General features: G+C 41.8%; 1 protein-coding gene across 2 annotated transcripts in view; it reads left to right on the top strand.

The window, feature by feature from the left end:
- Positions 1–13,671, top strand: part of SLC26A4 (solute carrier family 26 (anion exchanger), member 4) — a 53,845-nt gene that overhangs the window by 21,233 nt on the left and 18,941 nt on the right. For both annotated transcript variants that reach the window (XM_011948201.1, XM_011948202.1), the window contains exons 7-13: positions 49–201; positions 302–384; positions 5,812–5,959; positions 6,883–6,996; positions 11,080–11,157; positions 11,298–11,393; positions 12,613–12,719. In XM_011948201.1, coding sequence (XP_011803591.1) covers positions 49–201; positions 302–384; positions 5,812–5,959; positions 6,883–6,996; positions 11,080–11,157; positions 11,298–11,393; positions 12,613–12,719 — 779 coding nt within the window. The remainder of the gene's footprint in view (positions 1–48; positions 202–301; positions 385–5,811; positions 5,960–6,882; positions 6,997–11,079; positions 11,158–11,297; positions 11,394–12,612; positions 12,720–13,671) is intronic.

Here is a 13,671-nt window from a genome sequence, read left to right as displayed (position 1 = left end):
GTGTGTGTGTAGCAGCAGGAAGTATATAAAATTATTTTCTTTTTATAGACGCTGGTTGAAATTTTTCAAAATATCGGTGATACCAATCTTGCTGATTTCATTGCTGGATTACTCACCATTGTCGTCTGTATGGCAGTTAAAGAATTAAACGATCGGTTTAGACACAAAATCCCAGTCCCTATTCCTATAGAAGTAATTGTGGTAAGTAGAATACGTAGTCAGAAAGTTCAGCATTATTTGGTTGACAAGCAAGGAATTATTAAAACCAATTCAGTTTTTAACATCTTTTGTTTTATTTTAGACGATAATTGCTACTGCCATTTCATATGGAGCCAACCTGGAAAAAAATTACAATGCTGGCATTGTTAAATCCATCCCAAGGGGGTGAGTGTGGTGTTCCTCTTAGACAGTACTAATACATTAAGTCAGTAAGTCAGTCCTTTTTATTTAAATGAAACCTTTTATTACAAGCTTCATTTCACTGATGCTCCTTCAGTAGTCCTATTTGTGTGTGATCTTGAAGAAACAACCATAAGACAAACAGTATATGTGTAGATAAACATCAAGCCATTTGTTTAAAAGCAGCCCCTATATGCTCTTTTTTCTTCATTTTCTTAAAACATGGCAAACATGTACAGTTAACACCAGACTCCTGATTTAAACTTATACATAACATTATAATACAATATAAATAGAATCATTTCTTAGTAACATCTATTGCACTGTGAACAATCTGCTTAAGGAATCAGGGACATCTGGCCTAAACTCTCTACCATTTAGTTTAATCAATTTTAGATAATAATTATATCCCTCCTACCTATAAGTAAATGCATTATCTTCAAGGGAAGTTTTAGAAACGTTTGGTAGTTTGGTGAATTAGAAGAGTAAAAGACCTAGGTCCTTCATTCATCTTTGTCACCTTCCAGTTTTGTGACTTGAGGAGATTCTCCTATGTAAGACAAGGATAATGAAAACAGCTGAAGCCTCAACTTGTTGTAAAACACCAGTGAGATCTCTCATGAAACGAAGAGTAGACAAGATACCCTATACCATAATTTTCTTATATGGGGTTACAAAGGAAGCCTAGATGTTTATTATATTTGTAACATTCACTCATAACATTTAAGACTAGACTTGCTGTTAATCAAGAAGTACTAGTTTTCCCTAAGACTAGAAGAGTTTGGTACCAGTGTTTCTACCAGGAAAGGGAGTGGAGGGAAGGAAAGGGCATGGAGCCACTGCTTGGTACCAGCGTTTGTTTTCCATGCTCTTAATAGAAACTTCCTCAGGCAAGCTTATTCCCAGAGCTTATTCTACAGGGAACTGCTGTATTCCCGTTTGATGAATCTTATAATTTCTTCTAATATCTGTTCCAAACTATTTGAAAAAGCACAGCTGGCTACATGGGACTTAATTTACATGCTATCCATCATAGTGTTTCTCAAACTTACCTTTTTGTAAGAATCACATGGGATCCTTTTTCACACAGATTCCTGGTTCCCACCCCAAACCTATTGAATCAGGCTTTCCAGAGGACGGGCTCAGGAATTAATCTTTTTCAAAAGTGCCTCAAGTGATTCTTGCCCTCAAGGAAACTGGAGAAACTCTTTAAGAGAGGATCAACAAATCTAATCTAACAGTTAGATGATTTCATTAGTTAGAAACAATTACAGAAAAAGATACTTTACAGATCTCTTTTGTCAGGCTTCCTAGGATGTATCAAGTTATAGGTGGTCCACAGAGCAGGCCCTGTCCCATCCATCCGTGTTCCATTAGTTGGTTTGGGGAACTCATTTCTTCTGCCCTAAATTATCCCTCCAGGTCCTCTGCAGAGCCTTCCTGTGCGCTCCTCCTGAGAACAGATTTCTAGCCTCTCACCCTTGAGTTTAATGAAGCTGAATCCTTTGACAGACCACCTGGTCAGTTTGGTCAGCTAATCTAACCTGCCTGGCCCCAGGGACTTTAAGCTCCTCCACGAGGGCAGTGACCCCATTTGTGTTATTCAGCTCTGTCCCAGAGCACAGAGCTCATCTCACAGTAAGCTCTCAGAAAACACTCGTTGAAGGAATAAAATACCCAAGCCTATGTCATTATAAACAAGCCACAACAAAGGCCTTGGTTATCCGATCTCACTTGGTAGCACAGAAGCAATTCTGACAATATTAACAAACCTGAAAAAGAAAGGGTCGGGTGGAGAGATTGGAAAAGAGCAAGCAGAGTATTAAAGTGGCCCTGAGGTGAGCACAGTGAAAGGAAGAGGGACAGAGAGATTGTGATATGCCCCCTTTTGATCTCCTCCCTGCTTCAATCCTCCATTAAGGCTGCTGCTGGTAGCTCCCTTTATCCTACTGAGGGTCGGGACCATATGTTAGGATCACTCTGTCCCCAATAACAAAGCCCCATTGGACAGCCAGAAACAGTGGCTCCATGCCCTTCCCTCCACTCCCTTTCCTGGTAGAAACACACAACTTTTCCTTGTCCAGTCAGCATCTAAGCATGCCAGTAGGATTCACTCATTCTCTCATCCTGGGTGCTTTCTTAACCAGCAGACACTATGAGAGCCAGTCATGTGCCTGTCTTCTCATGCAACTAGTCCTTATCTGCAACTCGTAATCTGTCTAGTTCCTCACTCGTCCTGCCCTAGGCTTCTCTTTTACCTCTTCTGTTATAGTGTTGTGTGTGTGCATGCGCGCATGTGTGTGTATGTGTAAACCCATAACAAGAGTCTGTCCTCTAAATTTTAATCCCTATTCACTCTCTGGCCTCCTGTCCTTGCCAGTTCCAGAGGTCTCCTTGTTGCCATGTTTGTTACTCTCTTTTTTCTTTTCTTTAACAGAGTCTCACTCTGTCACCCAGCCTGGAATGCAGTGGCATGATCTCTGTGGGGTGTGTGTGTGTGTGTGTGTGTGTGTGTGTGTAAATCCATAACAAGTTTGATGACTCTGTCCTCTAAATTTTAATCCCTATTCACTATCTTGCCTCCTGTCCTTGTCAGTTCCAGAGGTCCTCTTGTTGTCGTATTTATTACTCTTTCTTTCTTGCATTCCCTTCCTTCCCTCCCTTCCCTTCGCTTCCTTTCCCTTCCCTTCCCTTCCCTTCCCTTCCCTTCCCTTCCTTCCTTCCTTCCTTCCTTCCTTCCTTCCTTCCTTCCTTCCTTCCTTCCTTCCTTCTTTCCTTCCTCTTTCTTTCTCTCTCCATTCTTCCTTTCTTGCTTTCTTTTCCTTTCCTGAAACAGAGTCTCACTCTGTCACCCAGCATGGTATGCAGTGGCATGGTCTCAGCTCACTGCAACCTCTGCCTCCCAGGTTCAAGCGATTCTCCTGCCTCAGCCTCCTGAGTAGCTGGGACTACAGGTGCACACTACCATGCCTAGCTAATTTTTAGTAGAGATGGGGTTTCACCATGTTGGCCAGGCTGGTCTCAAACTCCTGACCTCAGGTGATCCACCTGCCTCAGCCTCCCGAAGTGCTGGGATTACAGGCTACTGTTACAGACCCCTTTTGTCAGGTTTCCTAGCATGTACCAAGTTATAGGTGGCCCACAGAACGTGCCCTGTCCCATCAATCTGGGTTCCATTAGTTGATTTGGGGAACTCAAGCCTACTGTTGTTTTTAAAGTATGTGCTTTGCAGTTGTACTTGAAAGCGTAGCACAGGGGCAAAGCCAACAAAACCACAGGGGTTTTTTCCTGGCTGCTTTCTGAGGGCTACTCTTCTCCTCTAGCTGGAGTGGTGGTGCATTTGCCAAGTGTTCAGACCCAGTCTGAAGTATTCTGGTATTCTGTTTGGTATTCTGTTTATGACACTGGCCTGTTGTTTGTGGAATTTTGGGCCCTTCAGGGTTCACTTCTCCCAGTCTTCATATTTTCAGATAAGTGTGTGTTCACATGCTCACTCCCCTTGGGCTCTTGGTAGTGTTGTCTCATGATCAGGCCTGACATGCTTGGCTGGGGCCAAACAGGCCCACTGAGCAAAAAATTTGGGGAGTTATGTCCACAGAAGGAGGGCAAGGGCAAGGAAAAAAGGCTTACTTACAAGTCATTATAAGATATCCAGATGGGACTTCAACTGGTTTGGGGCAAATTGGTTTGGGACTTCAATTGGTTTGGGGCAAATAATTGGCACACTTAAGGTTCAGCAAGACAGCAGACATGAGTGGCAGGAGTATGACAGACTTAGGTTCTCCCAATATATACCGAGGACCTACTATATGTGTAGACACTAATTACTTATACAGGTGATTCCTCATTGAATCTTATGAGAAGAGTATACAGTCCCCATTTGGCAGCTGAGGAAACCGGGACGTGGTGGGTTTAAATAACATGCCCAAAGTCATTTGAGAGTGATTCTGGTCCTTTGACTTAAGTCTTTGCACTTTACACTTTGCAACCCTGGATAATCAAGGATCAGGTTATATTTGGAGAACTAGGCAGCCAGGCAGGCAGTGTGCATTAGGCTGCTATCAAAACTAAACTGTATGTGAAACTGGAAAGTTACCCTGACAAGTCCAAGTGACCTGAAGTAGGGTTGACTGGGTCTCAGGAGCAAGTCACGAGCCTGTTTTGAGAAGTGTGGTCCCAAGTCACATCCCAACTAGCAGGTGATGTGATGCTGAGTCACCCAACTGTTGGATCAGGGTTTCCAACATCCTGTCTGTCTATAGATGGGGTTCATTCCAGAGTCTCCTTGTAGGGTAGGATGGGATATAAGGAGAAAAGGAGTCTGAAAATTGACCTCACTGGTAGGGAGAGTAAGGCTGCAAGGGCAGAGAACCAGACGGATCTTATTAGGTAGGAAATGATCTAATATCTAACATTTAGACCTGGACCCACTAACTGACCTCAAGCAAATCACTTCACATTTCCAAGTCTAAGTTCCTTTATCAACAAAACAAGAGAGGTGGATTTAACAATACCTAGGATGCTTGCTAGGTTTAACTTTCTCTACGGTTTTCTCTAAGAACTTTATTCCTATTTTATTTTTACCACTCTTCTCTAATTATAGGGGAAAATGTAGTTTCCTTATTAAAGAAACTTTAGGCATAAGTGAGGTAAGTCGAGGAGACATTTCATGGCTGGGGGCCTCTGGAATTCCACCGTATGGAGAGTCAGCAAGACATAGGTCCATCTCCCAAATTTTCATATTTGAGACAACCTCATGATGTAACCTGCAGCTTAATTTTTTTATACGGTTTGTAGGGTAGCTCTGGTTTTGTCAAACAATAGTCATTGGACTCCACAATCATTGAGATATTTTAGTCACTGTGCAGCATTGTGATAATTACATTAATTTAATCTTTTTTGCCTTAAGAAGATTTTAAATGTCATAGCTCTCAAAAAAAGATTTTCCACTGAGCTCTTTTAGCATCATACATTCTTTGTCTCTTTAACAGACCTGATACCTCTTCATACACAGTAAATCTCATGTTATGGCTAAAATCTCTTTTAAATTCAAAGACCTTTAAGATGGAATTGTGGAAGGAGAAACACTAACATGTGAAATGGCATGGATGGGGCTGTATGATATTAAAGAATCAGTAACAGCAGATTTATTCATGTGAGAGATATAGAAGAGGCAGCATGGGTAGGCTCGAAAATAGAGGACAAAGAAATCAGCCAGTGAGATAACACCAACTTCTGATTAAACATTATAAAAGCTGCTGCTACCATGTATGTATTTCAAGTGCTTTTTGTTCTTTTGGATCAAGTACTTTCATGTCTAATATGTGACTGAGTGGATATAGCATTTGATGAGATGAGGAAAAAGAATGGTGGTCAAATCTTCACAGAATTTTTCATTTAAAAACTCACTAGGTTTTTGCCTCCTGCACTTCCATCTGTGAGCCTGTTCTCAGAGATGCTGGCTGCATCATTTTCCATCGCCGTGGTGGCTTATGCTATCGCAGTGTCAGTAGGAAAAGTATATGCCACCAAGTATGATTACACCATCGATGGGAACCAGGTATGGGTGCCCTTTTACTGAACTGGTTTTATAGGGCTGGAAACAGGAAAAAAACATAAATGGAAAAGATTTTGCTGTCAGCTAAAGAAGGGGTTGGATTTTTTCATCAGACCTTATTGGGTTGGTTTTCCTCTCATGTTTGCTAATTAGAAATTATTTTGGAATAGACACACTGCATCACTTTGCTTTTTTAAGAAATAAGTTGAAATAACACTAATTTTAAAAGAGCTGATTCAGTCAGGTCACAAATGACGTTCAAAGTGAACATATTAGGTCAGAAAGAGAATTCTTCATGTAACCCAGTACCTCTTGGCAATTATTTTTAATGGCAGTTATAATGTGACAAAACAGTGCAACAAACATTAATAATAGTTGTGACCACTTTAAATTGAGGTGGTTCACTGTGCAGTTAATATATACAGGCAGTTTTTGTAGGTATGTGAGACATTGCCAGGTAAGCTGATTTCACACTGCTTGCAAATTTGCAAGTTCTGTATCTATACGTTTCTGGAGATACAGTATAGCAATGACAGCAGTTAAATGGTTAGTAATCAAGCAGAATAACAGCACTGCTAGTTGTAATACGCTTCATAGCGAATATCCAACCACAGGAAAACACTTTATGTGAGAGCTGCAGACATTCCATTCACTAGGCAGTGAAAAAGCTTAGCAAATGATCAGGTGCTATTTCTTGTCAACTTTAAAAATTATCGAGAGCACTGAGACCACTCTCGGATTGTATGGAGTCCAAACTCCTGATGTCGTACAAGGACCCCAAGTACCTATCACAGTAAAAATTAAACTGGACCACCAGGCAGGGTGGGCATGGGAGTTTTCGTTCTTAATGTACTTCCTCAAATACTCAGCGAAGGTCTTGCAAAGATTCAATTTGTAGGATCGTTGTCATCCAGTCTCTCCCTTAGGAATTCATTGCCTTTGGGATCAGCAACATCTTCTCAGGATTCTTCTCTTGTTTTGTGGCCACCACTGCTCTGTCCCGCACGGCCGTCCAGGAGAGCACTGGAGGAAAGACACAGGTAGGAGCAACAGCCTTGTGACATCCATCTCAGAACACAAGCCGAGTTGTGGCAACCGAGGAAGGCTGACACAGAGCTTAGCAGGACAATTCACCTTTCAGACTTGTACTTCCTAATCTGATTCACCTCAGGCCTATTCCTTTTATTCCACTCCCTCACCTAAAATCTCTTAACAAAACAACATGTATGGTTTTCTGATACAGCAATTCTCAAATCTATTTGTGTCAGTGCTCACCTGGCTTGTAGCTACATTTACCTGCTTCTCCATGGTCAATAACAACCGACAAGGAATCAGTAATGAAGGATGCTGATTTTTGTTAATTTGTTACCTGGGGAGACAGATGGCCTAGTAAAAGTGCTTCCTGGCTTTAGGAGTTACTCTATTTTCAGGAAAGTGAAAAGCTCTATTCACATTTCCTTTACAAGGATCAGGAACTTCCTCCAGGGCCCTTGGTCCAACAGAACAACAGCTTGCTAGCCAAGAATATTTTTGTTGTAACATTTTTGGCATTTCTTCCTAAGATTCGTGTTCTTGAAGTTCTGCATGTGGGTTTAATCTTATCTTTTAAATGTGGTTTGCAGTTGTTGCCTTTACAAGGTGGCCAAAAAGCCAGCATCCTAGTTGATCTCTGGATAATCCCTCCTTCAGCATTCAGAAAGCTCAGGAGCCATGCTCAAAGGCCACTCTTTCCAGCAGGACACAATTGAAGAGACCACACCAAGCAGATGGCCACAAGGGACAGACTCAGGAATTGTGCTTCTGTCTCTTGTGCCTTGAGGGCCTTATCTTCCCAACACAGAAAGAACTATTGTTTAGGAGTAAGAAGTACATTGAGACTATAAAGAACAACAAACCCAAACTACATAGTGCAATACACACACACACACAAGCACACACACACAGTCTTCAAATGGGTTTTATTAAGGCGGGGACGCTTAAAAAATAAATGTAAGTCGGGCACTGTGGCTCATGCTTGTAATCCCAGCACTTTGGGAGGCGGAGGTGGGCGGATCTATTGAGGTCAGGAGTTCGAGACTAACCTGGCCACATGGTGAAACCCCTTCTCTACTAAAAATGCAAAAATTAGCCAGGTGTGGTGGGGGATGCCTGTAATCCCAGTTACTTGGGAAGCTGAGGCAGGAAAATTGCTTGAACCCGGGAGGTGGAGGTTGCAGTAAGCTGAGATCGTGCCATTGCACTCCAGCCTGGATGACAAGAGCAAGACTCTGTGTCAAATATATATATATGAGAATAACTGAAAAAACGAATGACTCCAACAAAAAAACGAATGACTTGCCCAGGGAGAGCTTTAATTGTCCCGAATATGCATGTGATGCTCCTTTCCTATTTATAATGGATCTTGTGACAGACTTGGAAGAATTGGCCTCTTCTAGTTTTGGGGCTGCTTTTCAACAAAAATTTTTATTTTCAGAACTTTTCTTAATTTGTTTTTTTGTTGCAAATATTTCCAGCTCTGAGGGAGCAGGTAAAATAATACAGCTCATATCCGGAGGCATAGCCAGAGATCTGTGGTCAAGGGGAAGAGGTCAGAGCCAATTTCCAAAGCTGTGCCCATTTCAGGCTGCAGCTGTCAGCAGCAGGAGCTTCTGCTGCTTTCATTTGAGACGGAGCATTGCCAAGCTCTCCAGAGCACATGGTCTTCAGCGGGTGCACGCAAATCTCAAACTGCTGATGTCCGTTCTCCTGATGTTATCTCCAGGCTCAAATGAGGCATGGGCTGGCGGTCCCAGTAAGAACGCCCATGTAAAGTGACCTCCTTGGCAGAGGGTTTGGAGGATAATGGTGTTCTGGTAAGCTAATACCCCCTGCCACATACTGGCATGTATTATATTTAGGAATGAAGGATGCCAGGATTTCAGCATTAAAGAATGAAACGAGTGAAGAAATGGCTTGATATTTAATTATTGAAATGTATACTAAATTGTGGGGTTAAAAGTCTAAGTGCCTGAACTGAAATCCAGGGACTGATGGATAAATAAACTGGCAGGGCTTCTCTTATGTGGCTTCTTGTGTTTTCTCTTATGTTGGAACTTTGGTTTCAGCATCTACAAAATGGAAATGAGAACTGCATCCATCTCATAGGGATAGTGTGAGGATTAAATAAGAAAATGTAAAGTCTTAGCACATACTTGTAAATGCTCATTGTTTCACTCCTTTAGGTAAGAATAGCATCTTAGCATCTATGATACATATATTGTGCCTGGCACATAAGAAGCACCTGGCATATATTTGCTGAATGAATGAATGGAAGAATGAGTATTGGTGGACACGAACTGTTTTTAGCACATCTACAGACTGTAGAAGAATTAAACATTGGAACCTTTTCTTTCCCTCACCCCCATCTGACTTCTACTGACTCAAGGAAAAGTAATTCTGATTACAAACCACTCTTTAGCTCTGATTACCCCCTCCTTTAATAGAATAATTTTTTAGTAACTGAATCTGCTTGTAGATATAAAGTCTACAGAGTTTCTCACAAACAAGCCTTATCAAGTAAGTAAAAATAATTGATCACTCACCGATTTTAATATAGTGGCCAAAATTAGCCTTGGCCTCCCATCATTGGGGACTAATTATGACATATACTTGGCAAGTAGGTGGTCACTCTCCTGACATGAGTTTGGCAGCTGACTGTGGTCCTTGTCCCCAAATCTCCATATCTTTCTCCAGTTTACAGAGCTCCACATCCACAGTGAGATGCAAGTGGCTCAGTAAATATGGTTGAGAAATTGCATGCAAGGAAGGAAGGGAGGAATAAGGGAAGGAAGGAAAAAAGAAACTGGAAGGAAGGAGAAGGGAGAGGAAGGGAAGGGATATGAAGGAAAGCAAAGAGAAGGGAGGGAAGGAGGATATCAGCTTCTCTGCTTAGGAGAGGGGGAAGAGCACCAGGGAACTGGGAATCTAGGGTGGGGATAGGAAGAGCATAGAAAAGGCAGCCGGACATACGAAGCACACTTTTTCGTACCTCATACACATCATATTGCCTCAGGCTGACCCAACTATAATCTAAATATGTTTAGATTAATTTTCCAGATCAATTTGCCAGGTGGAGCAAATGCTTTCTAATTTTCTGTTTCTATTTGCTGTGTCTGTCTCCTGTAACTCAGACCTCTTGCACTAGGCAGTACTTGTGCTCAACACAATCTTCCCTGTTGCTGCCCCTCTGATTGCTTTGCTTGTAGTTCTCTGCCTCCTTTTCTTCTTTGTTTCAGAGCTTCTAATCTTCACCTCGGCTCTGCCCCTGCTGTCTCAACAGAGAATTCATTGGTCATCTAACCAAACGAGAGAGTAGTCCCCACCCCCTCAGTCTCTCTCCTATTTATGGATCTTAGGAGAGCTACTTTTGCTAGCGAAGGTAAAGTTTCTGAAGCTTCCTTTTACCCCTGCTATTGCCCTGTCACTCCATAGCCACTGTTTCAGGCTGCCTTGGGGCAAAGCTCTGAGCCTGCCTCCATTCAACTGTGCGAGGAAGCAGGAGACACAATCCCATCTCTCAATGTGCCAATGTGGCATTTTTTGAATTTGCAATAGGATGAGTAAATTTATTTTCTCTGAGACTTTAATGAGACCATGTGCTACAAGTATGAAGCGTTATCAGAGTTGCTATTATAGCTGCAGCTTCAATAATACAGAAGAATCAGCTATGTGCCATGAGAATTTATTTCCCAAGAATATGACAGTGATCTCTGTTGTTGGGAAAGGGGACTTGGTCCATGTTTCCTGCCATGGCAAATAACTAGAAGGCTGGCCTGAATAAACGCCAAAACCACAGCTGTGTACTGTCTCCAAATAAAATCCCTGTCAAACTGGCTTTAATTTCATGGGATCAGCTTCCATATGTTCTTTAACTTCTCTGCCATAGCATATATAGATACCATTTTTGTAGAGTTTTGTAGTTCGAGCAAATAACTCTCACTTTTCTCTACAGTATTGAGCAGAAGGGGGAGGCAGGGAAGTATGAAGCGTGTCTGTGAACAGGCTGTCTCATACACACATCCAGTGAGCTGAAAGACACAGGGGAGAAGAATGAATCCTTTTCATGGTAGGTGTGTGTCTTCCAGGTTGCTGGCATCATCTCTGCTGGGATTGTGATGATCGCTATTCTTGCCCTGGGGAAGCTTCTGGAACCCTTGCAGAAGGTATAACCCTGCTTCTCGGCATACCGATTACATAATTTCCCTTCACTACTCTGCTACCAGATAAATAAGAGGAGATTTAACAATCATCACATGGAAAACCATTCCCTGAATAACACAGCCTTCTCTGTCTCTCTTGGCAGTCGGTCTTAGCAGCTGTTGTAATTGCCAACCTGAAAGGGATGTTTATGCAGGTGTGTGACATTCCTCGTCTGTGGAGGCAGAATAAGATTGATGCTGTAAGTCACCTACCACCCCTTTTTATCTGAAATAAGATTTGGTTCTTATATGCTTCCTGCCATATCACTATATTCCCCCTATCCCCTAAGTCTCACTTGCACTTTGGGAACTCCAGAGGAGAAATTAGAATTGTGTGGATAAATCAAAGCCATGAAGTCTTCCATGTGAACTGCATTTTGTGAAGATCCTGTATCTCTGGGAAGGTCAATTTCCAGCAAGAATCCCATATGAGGCTCATTCATACACCTTTGGCCTTCTAAACGCAAAAAGAAAAAAAAAATGTTTAAACGCCCTAATTTAGAAGGACAAGCAACATATAAAACAATGCAAAAACAAAATACAAAATGTAAAAACCCATGCTGACTTTAACTCTGACTAACATAACCTTCACAACTATTCTGAGAAACTAAAAATCAGAAGCTAAATCCTTCAGAGTTCCTCTCTAATTTAAACCATAAAAAGAATGAGAAGACTTCCTACATATTGATATGGAAAATTTTCCAAGACAAATCGTTAAGTGAAAAAGAGACCAGAATAGAAATGCTGGGGAAAAGCACAGACACAGGCAGAAATAAAAGTGGATACAAGGAAGGAGGGAAGTTGGGAATGGGTGGAGAAGGGGGAGGGTTGTGAGCGAGAGTTTTCCCCTTTTTAATAATTCCCTTCTGAATCATGCAAATATATTAGCTATTCAAAAGTTTAGAAATAAATAAAATGGGACAGTTGGTCTTAATTGAGAAGCCCAGTTTCTACAGCCACTTAAATATAAAATGAATGAAGTCACAATATTTTTAAAAAGCTGTGATTTCGGCAGGCACAGTGGCTCACGCCTGTAATCCCAGCACTTTGGGAGGCAGGAGGATCACTTGAGCTCAGGAATTTGAGACCAGCCTGGGTAATACAGTGAGACCTTGTCTCTACTACAAATAAAAAATTTAAAATTAGCCAGGTGTGGTGGTGTGTAGCTGTGGGTAGTCCCAGCTACTTGGGAGGCTGAGGCAGGAGGATCACTTGAGCCCAGAAGATGGAGGCTGCAGTGGGCTATGATGGTGACACTGCACTCTAGCCTGGGCAACAGAGTGTGACCCTGTCTCAAAAGAAAAAAAAAAAACAACTGTAATTTGTTTGTGGATAATTGATCTTATTTTTATAGGTAGTTATCACATGATGGTACCTGATACATTAATATAATTATTTTCATTTCTATTTTTTCCGTAGGTTATCTGGGTGTTTACATGTATAGTGTCCATCATTCTGGGGCTGGATCTCGGTTTACTTGCTGGCCTTGTATTTGGACTATTGACTGTGGTCCTGAGAGTTCAGTTGTGAGTAACATAAAACCCAGATTTCCTATAAACAGAAAAACACACCCCGAGCTTTCTTATACCATTTTGACAAATGTAGTGAAGCCACTTTCTTTCATTATAGTTACTGTATATTGAGTGCTTCTATGCATTGAGCACACAGTGTTTTACAGACATACTTAATCTTCAAAAATAGCCTCTGAATAGGCTTGATTAGTCTCATTCTACAGGTGAGAAAAGAGAAATTCAGAAAGACTAAGAAGCATCCCTAAGATCACACAGCTAGTAGGTGGCAGAGCTAAGATTTGAACCTATGTACCTAGTCATGTCCTCCACTGCTGTGCTCTCCTTTTAGTTGTGGTAAGAGTGAAAGGTACATAGTTTAGCCGAAGGCTGAGGTGGCTTTGTAGTTACTTCTTTAAATGAGATGAGGAATGCAAGGCGCTGGGCACAGGCTTGGGACAAGACAGCTGCTATATATTACAGTTCTTTTTCTTTTTTTAACGCTAGTAACCAAAAGTTACATAACCCAGAACAGGAGGACTTTAAAATAGCTGATGACAGCCAAAATTCAATCAACTCTGTCATATAACCAATAAGGCATATAACCAATAAACCACACGATTATGTGAAGGAAACAATTAGCTCATATGCAGAGTGAAGGCAGCAAAGACGTGATTTAAATAATGGAAAACAGCCTGTGAGGCAAGGTGAGGAGCCTGAAGGTGGTTTTTTGGTTGGTTTTGTTTTTATTCTAGAGAGGCATTAGTTAAGTGCCCTCCTGGGCCTAGAGGGGAACAGAGTCTCTCTCTCCCTCCTCAGCGTGTCCATCATCTTTCCAGACTTCTGGCCCCTGCTCTGCCTGTGCTTGGGCCATGAAAGAAGAAGACACCTGGAAAAACATCAAGATAGGTGTCTTCAGCTTAGCATCAGCTCACCTCTCCTGTTCCACCAGCCAGTTCTCCTTCCTGCC

Source organism: Colobus angolensis, unplaced genomic scaffold (assembly GCF_000951035.1).
Source record: "Colobus angolensis palliatus isolate OR3802 unplaced genomic scaffold, Cang.pa_1.0 Scaffold275, whole genome shotgun sequence".
NCBI lineage: Eukaryota > Metazoa > Chordata > Mammalia > Primates > Cercopithecidae > Colobus > Colobus angolensis.
Note: the sequence above shows the minus strand (reverse complement) of the source record. Positions and strands in the feature narration are given on the sequence as shown.